The 14,907-nt window shown below is 40.3% G+C and overlaps 1 protein-coding gene across 1 annotated transcript in view; it reads left to right on the top strand.

The window, feature by feature from the left end:
* Window positions 1-9,099: 9,099 nt before the first annotated feature.
* FBLN5 (fibulin 5) overlaps window positions 9,100-14,907 on the top strand; it is a 41,284-nt gene continuing 35,476 nt past the window's right edge. The window contains exons 1-4 of the mRNA XM_015865344.3: window positions 9,100-9,294; window positions 11,398-11,452; window positions 13,116-13,167; window positions 14,227-14,469. Coding sequence (XP_015720830.1) covers window positions 9,278-9,294; window positions 11,398-11,452; window positions 13,116-13,167; window positions 14,227-14,469 — 367 coding nt within the window. The 5' untranslated portion in view covers window positions 9,100-9,277. The remainder of the gene's footprint in view (window positions 9,295-11,397; window positions 11,453-13,115; window positions 13,168-14,226; window positions 14,470-14,907) is intronic.

The raw sequence follows: 14,907 nt of genomic DNA, 5'->3' as shown, positions 1-14,907 counted from the left end.
ATTTCTCAGGCTCTGAGAAGACCATTTTTTTTCTACCAAGAAAGCAGTGTTCAGTTCAGCCTTGGTGCTTCACATGTCTGCAGGCCCTGGCAGCAGCAGGGATGATTGAGTGTGTTTCAGGTGGGGACTGCGGTGAAATAATTTGTTTGCATTTCTATACCTGCGGAAGTGTTTGAAAGAGAATAGACTAGAAGTTGATTTTCCCCACGACTTAGCCTGGCTTTTAATGCTTGCAATTAACCATTTATGTTAATGAGAGAGAACACCTAAAAAAGCATTAGTCTGATTAATGCAAAATATTACAATTGCTGTCTGGGTAGGCTTCAAATGGCAACTCATGTCATCAAGGTAAGGGGAATTCTTGTTGTACTTTGGTGCTGTCAGCTCTAAGTTGTTCATTTGTAATATAGACATTGTATTTCACTACACTTTACTGCATGAAGGAGACGTAAGATAGACTGAATTGCAACATTGCCTGGTTTGGTGCATAAACCAAAGAGGTTTTACAGATCTGAGGCAGATAGCTAATGTTTCTTTAATGTTATCCATCACTCTTGAAGAGCCACGTCATATCTGATGTTTCTTGATGGAATATTTAGTAGTTCAAGGAGTCAGGGAAAAGCAGCATATAACAGGCTAAAAATGGTGTGTGTTTTATTGTTCAGCAGCTTCTTGTGGAGGCTGTTCTATCAAGTGAGTAAAGTCAGGTGGTTGATCCTGACCTAATAAAAGCAGACTAGAATTAGCTCCTCACTCCCTAGAATGGGAAACTATTAAATATAACCCTCTGAGAACAGGAAGCTGAGAATAATAATGCTTCAAATCTAAGCCTTTGTAAGTTAGCATGCACTTAGCTTCGTGCTCCCTAAGGCTTTGAGAACTCAACCTTTGTGTGTTGTCTAGAGAGACAGTTCAGGGAGCAGTGCTGCAGAAGCCAATGTTAAACTTGCCAGATGCAGCTGGATTAATACAACTAAATAAACGTATCCTGATTTATACAGCTTAGGTACCCTGAATCCACATGGCTCCTGAACAGTAATACCAATGAAATTACTTCTAGCTTGAGCAACTGGGTATAACTAGTAGCACAGCAAGAGAAAATAGAAGTTTTGAGCAGGTAAGTCCAGTTGGATAAGAATGTTAGTTCTTAAGTGGAAATATCTAGAACAGATGAGATTTGTAGACGTTATTTCTCAGGAGAGTAATGGAGTGATCCTGAATGTTTTCTGGTGCTTATAGGAAGGGGAATGAAGGAATCAGCCTTCACTTAATCACAAGAGGAGTGAACCACGTGAAATATTAGTTGTAAAACTAAGTTTTATTAGAGATATTTGACTGTCTCCGATAGCAGTTTTCTTTAATTTTATAAGGTATTAAATTTCTGTGTTTTGAGTCAATCTTCTGTTTTGTAATGAGTGTTTCCAGAATCACAAGCAAAACAATGAGTTGTTTCTGATTCATACGTATGTTTCAATTTACATGCCATACCACAGAACTAACACTAAAATGTACCAGGAGTAAGAATATAATAGTGAAAGTGGCTTGAATGGTAGATTAGAGCACTGAAAAGTACCAAAACTGAAGCTTTTTCTGGAAATAGAATTGGAAAATATTTAGACAGTGCTTTGCTCTGTACACTGAAGTAATGTGTGCCAATAAAAATGTGGGCAAACAGAAGATTGCCTTATTTTTGACAACAGGAGCAGGGATAGATGTGTTTAGCAGTTTTCAGTGAACTCAGGGGAGGCGTATTATGAAGCTAGAAAAGAAAAATTGAGCACAAGGTTCTAAATAAAATGAATGAGTCATAGCTCGGCTTGCCAGATCTGCCTGGACCCAAACCTAGACTCCAAATAGTACACTGTCTGCACAGTACTCTGGACCAAGGACCTGCAGAGTGCCACTTGTAGGCAAAGACCTTGAAGATGGTGCCTCTGTCTTCAATGTATTGTGACAGAGCAGTGATTATGGTGTGCTGCTGCCTCAAATCTGCTCCCTGAACTGGGGAATCATGGCATCCCTGGCACTCTGGCTGCGTTGTTCTTCTAAACTCAAGGTTGTTGTAGACTCAGCATGTGTTTATGTGATACCTTTTAATTAAACTGCAGTGTGGTTTCTTTAGCATCATCTGACAAGGAGTTCTGGAATGTCCTGTGGAAATCTCAGTAAATTGTATGGGCTCAATATCCCACCTGTTTACTCATCAACTGTTTCAGACAGGTCCATGGGATGTGTGAAATGTGGCTTCCAATTACAATCGTCACAAAGACTTAGCATACATGGGCTAAGTCACTAATCTAAGCTAATCGTCACTCAGCATACATGGGCTTGTGTTCAATACTTTTTATAATTCAGTGCCAATATGACCGATGCAGTGGATTTACCATTCTGTATTTTATTAAGCACTTCATGGAAGCCTGTTGAATACAATATTTTACTTGGTATCTTTTGTTCTTGTGGTATGGGGGAGCTTTAATGAGTGTTACACTGATGGCAGGCAATCCAGTGCTTACGTACATACAGATCTGTTACAGCACTTAATTTCTAAGTTCAAGTGAGCTCTGATGAATTGTTAGTCTTCATTTTGTTGATTTCTTCTTCAGTCTCTTCTACTTGCGCTCCAATTTATGTAGGTTCTCCAAAGTATCATCTCTTTTTTCTTTCTATTTTTTCATTCCACAACAGGAACCTCTTGAGATATCTCTAGCAAACACCGATAAAGAAAAGTCACTTAATTTTCTTCTTTGATTTTATCTTTCCTAAGTACTATTTTTATGCCTTGTTCATCTGCTGGCTTTGCAGACTCTTTGGCAGTTTTCCTGCTCTTGGTGTGTCTGAAAAATAATTTATTATTAGCTTTTATGTCCCTTACAATTTGTTTCTCAAACTTTACTGACCTGCTTTTCCATGCCTTTTACATTCAATCTGTCAGTGTTTTTGTTTCTTTCAATTTTCACGCGGCACAAATCCAGCTTCTTGATTTTTGCTCTGAAGCAGTGGATGAAATGGGACTGATTGCTTTATCAGGATCCAGCAGTGGGGTCTGTTAGCCATGCATGCACCTCAGTAAAGTGAAAGCTCTGGTTCCGCCATTTTTTTGCATGGCTACCTGAGGTTCCACGATGGAGTCTCAAAACAGCTACGTTGCTTCTGTGGGGAGTAATGCCAGTCCTGCTGAGTAAGTTGTGCTCTGATAACCAGCACAAGTGAAAGCAAAGGACAGTGGATAAAGAAAAGAAACAATGTGTGCAGTAAATTGTGTCCTTTTGCAAGACTTGGTGTTTGCAGCACATACACAGCAGAAGTAGCAAAGAGTGGGAGCGTTCCCTGCTCAGTGGGATTCCTTGCAGAAGTGGCACCTGCAGAACTCTGAATTCCTTCAGTTTAGGAGTCCTGATTGCTGCATGGTGGCAAATAATGAGCTTGAAAACAATTAGGTAATGCTCAGTTTCATAACCAGTTCGTTTCCAAATGGTTTAGCTCATGAAACTGCAATTTAACAGGTAAATTACTAAATGGCATAAACCCTGCTTTGTGAATAGGTAAGTTTAAAGAAAAAAAGACACAATTTGTAAGTACAGAAGTGAGTCAGAATTAGCCCTTTCCTCACACAGAAATGTTCTGCCAGTTCTGTGTTTGTCTAAAACAGTGATAATAGTTCTCTAACACATTAAAACATTAGATAAGGAAAAGAACCAAAAAGTGTAGGCACCCTTGTTGATCTTTTTATTGGAATTAATAAAACAGAATTCCTTGCTTATAGGTACATCTATAAGCATGAAATGTGCTTAAAAGGGGAATGTTTTCCACTACCTGGAAAGAGACGAGCTCTGGAAGAGAGGTATGATGTCAAATATTTTCTGCTCTGGGTTCATCAGCAGGGTTCTGGCAGGTGCCCTTACCAAAATAGTTCACATGCTTGAGAACACTCAAACACCCCCTTTGGGAGATGGCATTTCCACAGACTTGCTTGAGTTTGCTTTGAACCTGAAGTGTTTTAGTGGAAAATGCAGTAAGTGCTTGATGCCATAGAGGATAATGTCTTGCTCTGGATAAAATGAATTGCTAAGCAAACTAAAACAAATATCAAAAAATAAAAAGGAGAAAGGATGCTCAGCTAAATCTGGGGGAAAAAAACCAAAAATGTTAATTTCATGTGATGGAAATAATGTACCTGGGAGAGGAAGGAGCACAGGTGAATCTGATGCTTTACCAGCATACATGTCCCATCAGGCAGGGAATGCTTCCAGGATTGTTGAATGGTGAGCTCCTGTGTCAAGCTGGCTGTCCTGATGCAAAGCATGTTGCTGTTGGGAACAGATGTGCACCACAGCAAACATACTGGGCATAAGTTAGGAAAGAAATTGAGAAACTGCAAAAAAACAGTGCAGTCTTAAGGCATTTTAACATAAAATAAATTGGTCCTGAATATTTCTAAGGGAGACGTAGTACATATTTCTAATTGCCTGATCATAACCGGAGACTAATGGCCTGTGTATTACAGGCATTTTGCAAAGATGGGATGTTGGCATGCTCATAGAGAAGAGCAGACTTTAGTCCTGGTCCAGAGGTATTTGCAGTTTTATGTTTTTATTTATGGGAGGTCATTCTCAGCTGATATTTGTCATAAAGAATTCATGCTTGCTTCTAAAGGGGGCTGGCAAACATCACAAGATTAAAGAGCATTGTTTTCAACCACAGTGTCCAGAGCATCTGACAGAAATGCAGTGAAGACTACAGCCTAGATAATCTACATGCCAATCTTATAAAACAAATAACAAATTGATACGTCTGTCTAGTTTCAGGCAAAATGTGAACTGCAGTTTCCAGAGCTGTACTCAAACATGAGATTCTAAAGAAAAAAAGTGGGCATATCCCAATACTAAAACATAGGCCTGAGAGCTGCCAGTTCTGAAGGAGATATTCTGTCGTTGCAAACAGGATGATGCTCTATGTGCTTTTTAATAGAAATGTGGGTTTAAAGGTCATTTAAAGATCAAAAAAATGAAGAATGTAAGGACTGAATATTGTATGTTGATAGAAATGAACAGTAACACTGAGGAACCTGCTGGGGGTTGTCACACGCACCAAAATTGCTTTGAAAGAACATAAGTGAACACAAGCCTGGTCTTATTAAAGGTAATATACCTGAAGTAGTTTTCTCCTACAGCTTATCTAGTTAATTGGGCATTGGTTTAAGCTGTTTGGGTTTCGGTACATACCTACTAGATCCTACGATTCCTTATTTCATGGGCTGATTAACCACATTTCATGTTGCTACATTGCAGAATGGAGCACAGCTGGTAACTTTACTATATAGAGACAACTGTACCCACAGAGATGAGAGTACATCAGGAATTGTTACATCATCTCCTTCCTAATGACAGGAGTGTAACCTGCAGATCAGTACAACATGATGGGATATTTCAGAGACTCAATACGTTCTAGTTAGCACCAGACATGCTTTTAAAGTTACGTATTAAGTTAATTTTCACTGTTAATTATAGCTTTTGTTGTATTTGGCTAGGAAAGGAAAATACGCAGGGAAATATGCTTCTGAGCTTCTGGTCTGAGCCATCTGGAACAGGTTATTATGTTATTCGTGTTATGAGACAGCATTTATACTTGTATTTCAGACACTGGGTGAAGCTGACCTCAGCTGATAGCACAACATAATCCATCTTTGAAAAGGAGAGGGAAGACTCCCCAAACACCAAAAGTGTGCAATTGGAATTCTGTGCTGAGAGGTGGAAGGAACAAGCCTGACACCTTTCATGCACAATGAGGGCTTGAGATCAAGTTTTCCATGTGCTCAGCATTAGGGAAGATGTGCGCATTTCAGATCGCTGCCTGTCACGTGTTATATTGATACAAAGCAATATCAGAAACTTTCTTATTTAGCTATCTCCTTGAATGCTTTAATCAACCTCCAAAGTCAAACTGTTCCCAGCCTGTGAATCTCATTGGTGCTTGGCTGATGTCTAAATGCAATTGTTTCTGCAAATGCCCAGCAGTCATGCTTTAAGTGTTTTACCAGTTTTTCTGGTAGGAAATTTGGTCCCAAGAGGTTTTGTAAAGAAAAAAAAAACCAAATGTTTTAGCCATCTAACATTTGGACACAGGCCCTTAAAGTGTCACTTACTGGCAAAGTCCTTTACTGAATTCAGGTCTGCCGGACGGTAAAAGATGTCTATGACTTGTCACTTTCAGTACATTTGGGCTTGCACACCTATCACCACACGTATCTGTGCAATTTGACTGTGCTCACAGTTTGAAAGTGTCTTTGGGAATGTTCAGAGAGGGTGAACTCTAAAAAATTTACAAGAGCTAAGAAACATTTTTGGCTGATACAGTTCTAGAGGAGTAAATGCAATAACAGAACTTTAAAATGAGATGAAATGTAGTAAAAGTAGAATAAGACTTGTATTGGTGAAGCAGACTTTTTTGTTCAGGAATGCTGAGTGTAATTAACTCTCCCTGGGTACTGTGACCTACATACAGCTTTTGTCTGTGCATTCAGAAGCTGTTATGTTACGTTCTCTGGTGCTGAGGATCACTGTTATTGCAGAGTTCTGCATTACCTACGGGAGCATGGCACAATTCATCCTTTTGGATTCATGAATTTTGGATGAATTTGGATGCTTTCTCATCCAAGGAGGGTAGAGTTAAGGGGATGCTACATAGCTTATGTGCCCTTTATGTTCATACATTACATAATTTTCTAAATGTAAGTCTTAAACATAATTAGAGCTGTAATTTCAACACTAGCTCTATGTGCAAAGCAAGTTTTCAAGACCAAATCCAATTACTTAACAGAACCCCATTCTGTACTGTGAACTGTTCTACACCTCCTCAAGAAGACAAAGTCAAGGTAATCTAAACTAGTGGATTTTAGAACACGAGGAAACCATTTGACCATTGAAGTAAGTGAGCTGCTCCAACTGAAGTCTCACCACCATCCTGCACATAAGTGTCAGTAGGTGGTGTTGAAAGATACTCTGAATTTTTACAGGGTAAACAAAAGAGTTTTTGTGTACCAAAAATGCTTTTCTTTATGCAACTCTTCTTACCAAAGAAAGATGTGAGTCTGGCAGGTAGTAGTTACCAAAAGGAACTGCAAAAAAATCACTTAGCCATAACAATCCTTTAATTTAGGAATTACATTCCTTTTATTTAGGAATAAAAAAATCACCACGTTACAAACTAACCCAAGATGTGGTTTGGTGCCCTTTTTATACTCTGGATTTTATCCACTCCAGCTGCCTGATGGAGACAGGAAAAACCAAAACATTTGTACAGTATCCCTTCTTAAGGGAGCCGCTTAGCTGATCGAGGCTGGATTCACCTCCCGTTTGCAGCGCTGGAGCACCTCTTCCAGATGGCTGATGAATCAGAGCTCTTCAGTCTGAGCCAGGAACAGACTTGTGCTGCACCCATGCCGAGATTCTGGCATGCATTAAAGATTTTGCCATGGAAAGCAAGAAAACTTCCACGGAACAGCAAATGAAGTATTAAGAAGTATATGAAACCAGTTCATCCACAAGTATGGATCATCAGAGCATCTGCTTTGCTGTAGAGATATTTCTAATAGCTTCAGTAGATCGTGCACTTAGAATATAACACGCATGGTGACTTGTAATCTTGCTGGCTCTCCAGATCATTGAGCAACACTGGTCCTATGATGGAATGACAACACTACTGACTGTTAACTTTTGCCTAAATGAAAACTCACCCAGTTTTTGCTAGTTTTTTGATCCATGAAAAAAACACGACCAGCTTTGCCAGAATTCTTATGTGTGTGTTTTTCTTAAGCCCTGGAGAAGTTTATTTTAAATAAATTAATTGGTTCTAATTGGTCTGCAAATATATTGACACCCCAGGGGAGAGTTTACATTTCCATGCAATGCAAGTGATGTAAGGAAGTCACTGAGAAACAAGCTGTCAAAAGCAGCACTGAGCTTCTGGTGCTGTCATTTCGTTAATCATGTGGATAATGGAACTCTTATCCCATCAGCTCCAATGTGACTTCTGGGTGCTCAGCAGCCCTGAAGCAGCTGAATCAGTTTCTTATGCTGTGTATCCACACTTTGAGGCCAGTTCTAGGAAAATCTGTTCTAACTGTTTCCCCATAACGATGGAGAGATGTGACAGAGATTTGATCTCATCAGACCTTCCAGTTCCTTGGAAATGAAAGGTTTTCCCAGATGGGGGCACTACAGAAGTTCAAAGTATTCGTTTTATTTTTATGTCTGCATTTCATTTCTATGTTCGTTTTGGGTCTAGCATAATCTCTGCAGCATCTGATTGCTTACCTCTCACATCTCGTAAATGTTCTGCTTGACCTGCCGAAGTTGTGCCTTGGGCAGAGTTGCAAAACACCTGAAAAGGGACCATATTTCCTTCCTCTTCAGTCAAAACTGGAGATCTGCAAGATATGTCTTTCCTGAGAAATTTCATTTCAAAACTTCTCCCTTAAGCACGGGGTCAGCCTAAAAAGGACCAGTGTTTGTAGACAAACCATTTGCTCTCCTTTGAACGTTTAATTTGTTTATTCCTGTTTTCAAATAATCCCCAAGCAATATAGTTCCTGTAGCTGTGATTGTCATGAATTCAAGTTATTCACCTCCCAGAGGGTCAGAACTTTCATCGCTATGCCGTTGGCACGAAGCTATGGGTGTTGCATATTCATCGTCCGAGACACCGGCTAGAGGGCCTCAAAAAAGTCTGACTTTTTTTTTTGTTCTCAGAACAAGGAAAACAATCCCTTCCCTTCTCCAGTCCCCTGATAAGAGTTTCTGTCCAATAACGGTGCTCTGTGCTCTGAGGCACATTTAACTGAGAAGTTTGCAGCGGGAGAGGCTTTCCTTCAAGCTGTTAGTGTTTTATCCTGGCAGGCTCCTCGAGATTGTTGTGAGGAGTCTAGCCAGTTGGTGAGCTTTGTAATCTAAACCAGCTGTCCCAGGCTGAGGCCCCCATTTGCATTGTTTAACATACTTAGAAAATGAAGTGTTCATTTTTAACATTCCTCCTCCAATTGGTTTAATGCTGAATTACAGAAGAGAACTAAGCAAAACCAGGTGCTTTCTCTGTATTCTCTCCAGTGTCTGAGGAGGTACGGACTGCTCCCGATCTTCTCCGTTACTTGCTCTTTCATTCTTTGGACTATAAATGACTGAGGAACTGAAGTGCTAGCAGAGGGTAATGTTTGGAAACACTTTCTAGTTATTCATCAGCACGAGCTCTGTTTTTTTTCCACCTTTTCCCAACGGTTTTGGACATGCAAGGATTAAAAAGGTAAGAGCTATGCATGAAACTTCTGTGCTTACTGAAGGGAAACCTACGTGTGGAAAATATCTGTGGAGAGGATTCAATATGCCAATCCACTTGCTGAAGCCATTTGCACGGAGACGGGATCTCAGTGGTCAGAGGTGGGGAAAGACGATCTGTCTGTTATTAAAGCTGAACTATCTATGACAATTTTCTTCTTGATCTGCACTTATATTCTGCACTTTAAGAATCCCAGCATCTGTGGGAGTGCTGAATTGCAACAGCGAATGGGTCCCCTGACTGCAGTGATTAATTTGAAGCTAATTAGTTACTACTGCAGAAGTTAATTACTACTTCAAAATACTCTGCCTGCCAGACAAGCTACTGTGACCAGTTGAATATAGCAGTGATAGGGTGTGCTGCATGTCTGTTAATAACTCTGGAGGGGATAAGAGAGCTCAGTAACGAGCAAATTGTGATGGTGGCTGCAGACAGAACACGTATGAGGCAATAAGGTCACTCTCCATGCCGGCAGGGAAGCATGTATTACCCTGCAACAACGGAAAGACTGTCTAGAAAAATATGAATTGTGTCTGACTGATTTTACAGTGGGTATTGTTAGCATGCAATAATGTGAAGTGCAGCCCTAGGTATGCGAGGCAGCTAGGTGTGTTAGTGTTCAGCTACAACCTGCTGTACTTCCCTCTAGTGCTGTTACTGCCATATGCAAACTGAGGGTACAGTCTCTGTATTCTGTGCTACTTTAAAATGACTTCAAAAAGGTTTAAGTAATCAAAATTGAAATGCAAGTGTAGGTGGATAATGCTGTACTTTGAATGCTTTGTGTCAAGGAAAAGTCTGTGTAGAATTTGCTTCTCCTTGTCACTCAGAAGCTGCCAACAGGCACAGCCTATCTATCTCCACAGCACTACGAACGACCATTTTAGAGTTTGTGTTTACTTTTCAGAGTTTGTGTCTGTCTCCACACTCAAAGCAAACGTGTTCAGGTGTGTCAGTCTCTGTGCTTGGTTTTGTCTGGTGCATTTCTAGGTCTTGTTCAGCAGCTCACTTCACACTGGAAATCAGAGACAGCTCTAAAAGAGAAAGTTGGCAGCTCACTGGAGTAGCAGAACTAAGACTATCTAAAATATCTTGTGATTTCTGTGCTGGTTTGTGGGAAACATACACTACTGCCATTCAGAACTAAAATCCAAGCTATGCAAGATTCAGGTTTAACTGCATTGAAAAGAAATTTGATGTAAGGAAGAGGCAAAACAGTGAAACCCACAGTACATAGAGAAAAATCAATTCTTGCTGTCCTGTCCTGGTTTTCTGTCAGTGAATAAATACATGGGGGTGCAGGTTAGGTGACTGGAGAGTCCCATGTATAGCCACAGAGCTCTGTTATTGGGGACCCTCTTCTGTCAGTTGCAGCAAAGAGACTCAGCAAGCCCCAGTAGGTGGTATAACACAGGAGATCTCCACTAAGGACAGCAGCTTCCAGTATCTGATGTCCTGTCATAGTCTGTGTACACACAGGGCAATGTATCACTGAGAGCTGGGGAGAAGGACAAAATCTGACCTAAAGAAAATGGATTAATCTCAAATATAGTCTCCTGGGGATGAAGTGCGGTTTAGCGGTTAGTGCAACTGGCTTGGATTCAGGACCTCCTGCATGTCATCTCTGCAGCCCTGCCAATGAGTTGCACGATGAGCTTAGGCATGGTCTGTTCTCTGGTTTACCCACCTGTAAAATGCAAATAATGTGCATGAAAAACTTTGATATTGTCAAAAGAAAGGTGCCACAGACAGGGGCAACAATGCTCTGCTGAATATTATGCACTTCCTCAGCAAACAGCTTCTCCATGGAACATCATATAAAACAGATTAGTTAGTTGACACATAAAATCAGTACAGGCTGATTTTAGTCGTAGTTTTATAAAACCAAAGTAAAACTACTGACTGAGATCTGAATGTGGCCCACAATCATATTACTCTCTCTCCAGAGGCCAAAAAACTCTGGAATGCACTGAAGTGTCACTAGAGATTAGTTTCTCTGTGTGTAATTAATTCTGTGTAATGAGCCTGGTTATCAGAAGGTTTTCAGCCTATTTTCTGTGCACATTACAGGATACTGACTGCTTTCACACTGACCATCTGCCTTTCGAGTCCTGGAAAAGCACAGGTGAGAGGTGTACAGAGAGATCTATGCACTGTTATATACTGAAGCACTATATGGCATGAGACTTAACTGGCTAGCAGGTGGATAGGAAGCTCTGTGGTCTGGGGTTTACATGAAAAGGAAGCTGTGTGGTCTAAGGGTTTAGAGGGAGGACTGGGAGCCAACAGGATTCTGGAGTTGAACATGGACTGAGCTTATTGACTCATCCTTGCCAGCTCAGCAAAATATCTCTACAGGAACCTGGACCTCACTAAAAACCTGATTCTGCTTCTGAACTGAACACTTCTGGAAAACAAAATAAAAGCCATCCCAAGAGAGCAAGGATAGCTCAGTTCTGTGGTGGGGAACACCCATGTTTGGAAAACTTAGTCGTGTAAACAGGCATGTTCTGTGCATAGAAGTCTGGCAGACTCTTGCCTTAAGACTTTATTTTTGGACTATGAGCCTGAATGACTGCATCCCAGGTCTTCACTTTAATTTCTGCCCAAAGCCATCTTTGTTCAAGATGCAGAGTTTTTGAGGGTGAGTGGAAGTATAGCAGTCCAGTTCTTGAAATAGCAGAAACATTAGTACTTTGTAGTTCTTTGTGTTCTTGGGCTCCAAGTGGATTTTAAATTAGGAAAAGCAGTTCCCAAAGGCATGTTAAGTTTGGATTCCTAGTTGATAATCCAGATACGTTCAATGTCCAGAGCTGTATTTCTAAATACTCCTGCCAAAAGTCTTTGAAATGTAGTTGCAGGTTTTCTTCTGTTACACAAAAGATTTCCTGCACATGGCATCTTTACTGATATTTCTGCGGAAAATAAAATAATAAAATAAAATAAAATAAAATAAAATAAAATAAAATAAAATAGGAATCTTGAATAGACTCTGTCCCTGTGCCTTCTGGTTACATCAGTGCTTCCTGTTCTCTGGATGCCTCCTGCCCACCTTCCTCAGCATAAACCTATTTTACTGGAAGGATCCACTTGTTCCAGCTGTGTGGCCCACTGCTAAATTGCTGGAGGCCCAGTCAAAAACAAAGGAGAGCAAAGGATCTTTTTAATGGGTTTTGACAAAGGTCACCATTACTGTTGCTGTTTTAGAAATGCTGAAGGACAGTGATGAGGTGCTACAAGTTCCAGCCCTGATGACAACCAGTAGCATAGAACAGGAAGCAATAAGGTTTCCAGTAACCTTGCATGCATAGAACACATGTTGTATAAAGAATTATCCTTTGAAAATTTAAAGGTTTGGTGTGAACTAAAAGCCTTACTTTTTTTAAAGTTTGTTATGTTTTACATATGGCTTCCTTGTTGAGAAGTGAGTAATGAATTGTCCCCACATGGAGTTCTAGAGTGCGTTAGGAAAGGTAGCTAATGCCTTTAAACTGAGCTCCTTTGTTCTAGCAAAAACAAGACTGCAAAAGTGAATGGTATGGAGTGAGTAGCACATCAGGTGTTGGTTATTCCAGCAGAGTAACAATCTAAGTGGTCACCACCTGTAGGAATTACCTTCTTACTTAAGGGGATGTCACATGTGTTGTAGGTCTTGGGTTTATGCCTTGCTGTCTCCCCTTTTATTTTGGTGTACAGAACTTTGTGGTGTGGTACTGAACAACTGTACTAAGTGTAATGCAGATGAGCATTTGACTCTGAAACCCTCTTTTTTTTTTCCCCCATTTTAGCAACAATGCACTAATGGGTTTGACCTGGACCGTGCCTCTGGGCAATGCTTAGGTAGGACTTAAATTAAATAAATGAATTTAAATTGGGGTTCAGAAATGTTAACTTTGTTAAAATTGTTCTGCTTTTGGTGTGCTTTAGCTGAAAAGTTCTCTCTGTTTGATGTGTGTGTGTGTTTGTTTGCACAGCCCGAGTATATATTTAACTTAGATAACTAGGGATAGTAATTGGCTCAGGGCTTCTCAAATAGCTGTAATGCACTAAGATGGGGAGCTCAGTCCAGCTCCCAATGGCAAGGGTTGTACATGCTCCTTTTCTTTCTTCTCCAAACCATATATTTGCTGATTTTGTTGGCAGCCTGCACCTGGAGGCCACAGATGAAGTCTAATGCTGCTCCATGTTGAAACTTTAGGTCAGTCATTGAGGCAATTGTAGGAAGCTTCTAGTATATAGGGCAGCTTTTTCTTCATGAAGACAATTAGAGGGAATCACAGCAATAGACAGTTGCTCCGTAGCAGCAGCCAAATGCATCTTTGCTCCAAGAACCAAAAAGATGTTTGGTTTGGGTAAACTAATTGTAAATTTCTAAATTTGATTCAACAACAATCTCAATTGGAACAGGGAAGAGGCCTAACTCATGTCTCCAGATTGAACATCCCTAACTTTTTCTATGGGAGGGAGCCCAGGAGTTCCAAATCAGGATCCAAGTTTCACAGCTGGGCAAACCAAACCACCAGTGTTTGAAATTCTGATCTGCATGTTGTGGTTTGGAGACACCCACAAGCAGGAACAGGCAGTATCATGCTGCAGCCATGTGTAAATGAGAGTTTAAACCAAACATTTATAAGATAACAAGGCAGGCTTTCCTCTCCCCCCCTTTCCTCTAATATTGAATTAAAACAAGTAGAACACAGGATATGTTGATTGTATGGGATGTTTCCAGTTTTAGTATGATCTAACTTCAAAGCAAGACTTCACAAGGAAAGATTAGCTCTTCTGTTCAGAGAAGTACATTTTTAGCAAAGTCTTGAGGAAAAAATGTGCTAACAATTTTTTTTTATAGGTTTCAGGAAGAAAGAATCATTCATTTAACTTTTACCATTTTCATTCCAGATATTGATGAATGTCGGACTATTCCTGAGGCCTGTAGAGGAGACATGGTGTGTGTCAACCAGAATGGTGGCTATTTATGTGTACCACGGACAAACCCAGTGTATCGATCACCATATCTGAATCCTTATTCAAACGTTTACCCACCACCCCCAGCGCCAGGCCCTGTTCCTAACTACCCTACTGTTACAAGACCTCTGATTTGTCGATTTGGTTACCAGTTGGATGAAAACAATCAGTGTGCTGGTGAGTAGCAGTAATCTTTATTTTGTATTTTTATTTACACTGTTTACATTACACCAATCTCTGGTGACTGCTCAGGGTTAACGCTGGCGATACAGTTCATTGCTTATTTCTGTGTCTTAGTTGTCCTAATGATAAGGTGTGTTATTTAAACTTGTTTGTGCATGTAGTTAACTTGTTGTAGCTAATTTGTAACAACACAGATAAAACTGACTTGTCTTTTGGGCAGACTCTGCCCTATTCTCAGGAATTTCTGTCAGGACTTGGTTTCAGATAGTGTTCCTCATTGGCTTCCCTTGTGTGGAGACCACAGTGCACGATGGGAGATGTTGGACTGTAGACTCAAATTCAGTTTCTTTTAGGCTAATCTTTCTATACTTGGAAAAGGTTTTGTTTTTTTACACAAGGAGTTTTAAAATCCTGGGGTAACTGGTGTGTTTG

This window comes from Coturnix japonica, chromosome 5, assembly GCF_054131305.1.
Source record: "Coturnix japonica strain WE chromosome 5, WE-NBRP24, whole genome shotgun sequence".
Lineage (NCBI taxonomy): Eukaryota > Metazoa > Chordata > Aves > Galliformes > Phasianidae > Coturnix > Coturnix japonica.
Note: the sequence above shows the minus strand (reverse complement) of the source record. Positions and strands in the feature narration are given on the sequence as shown.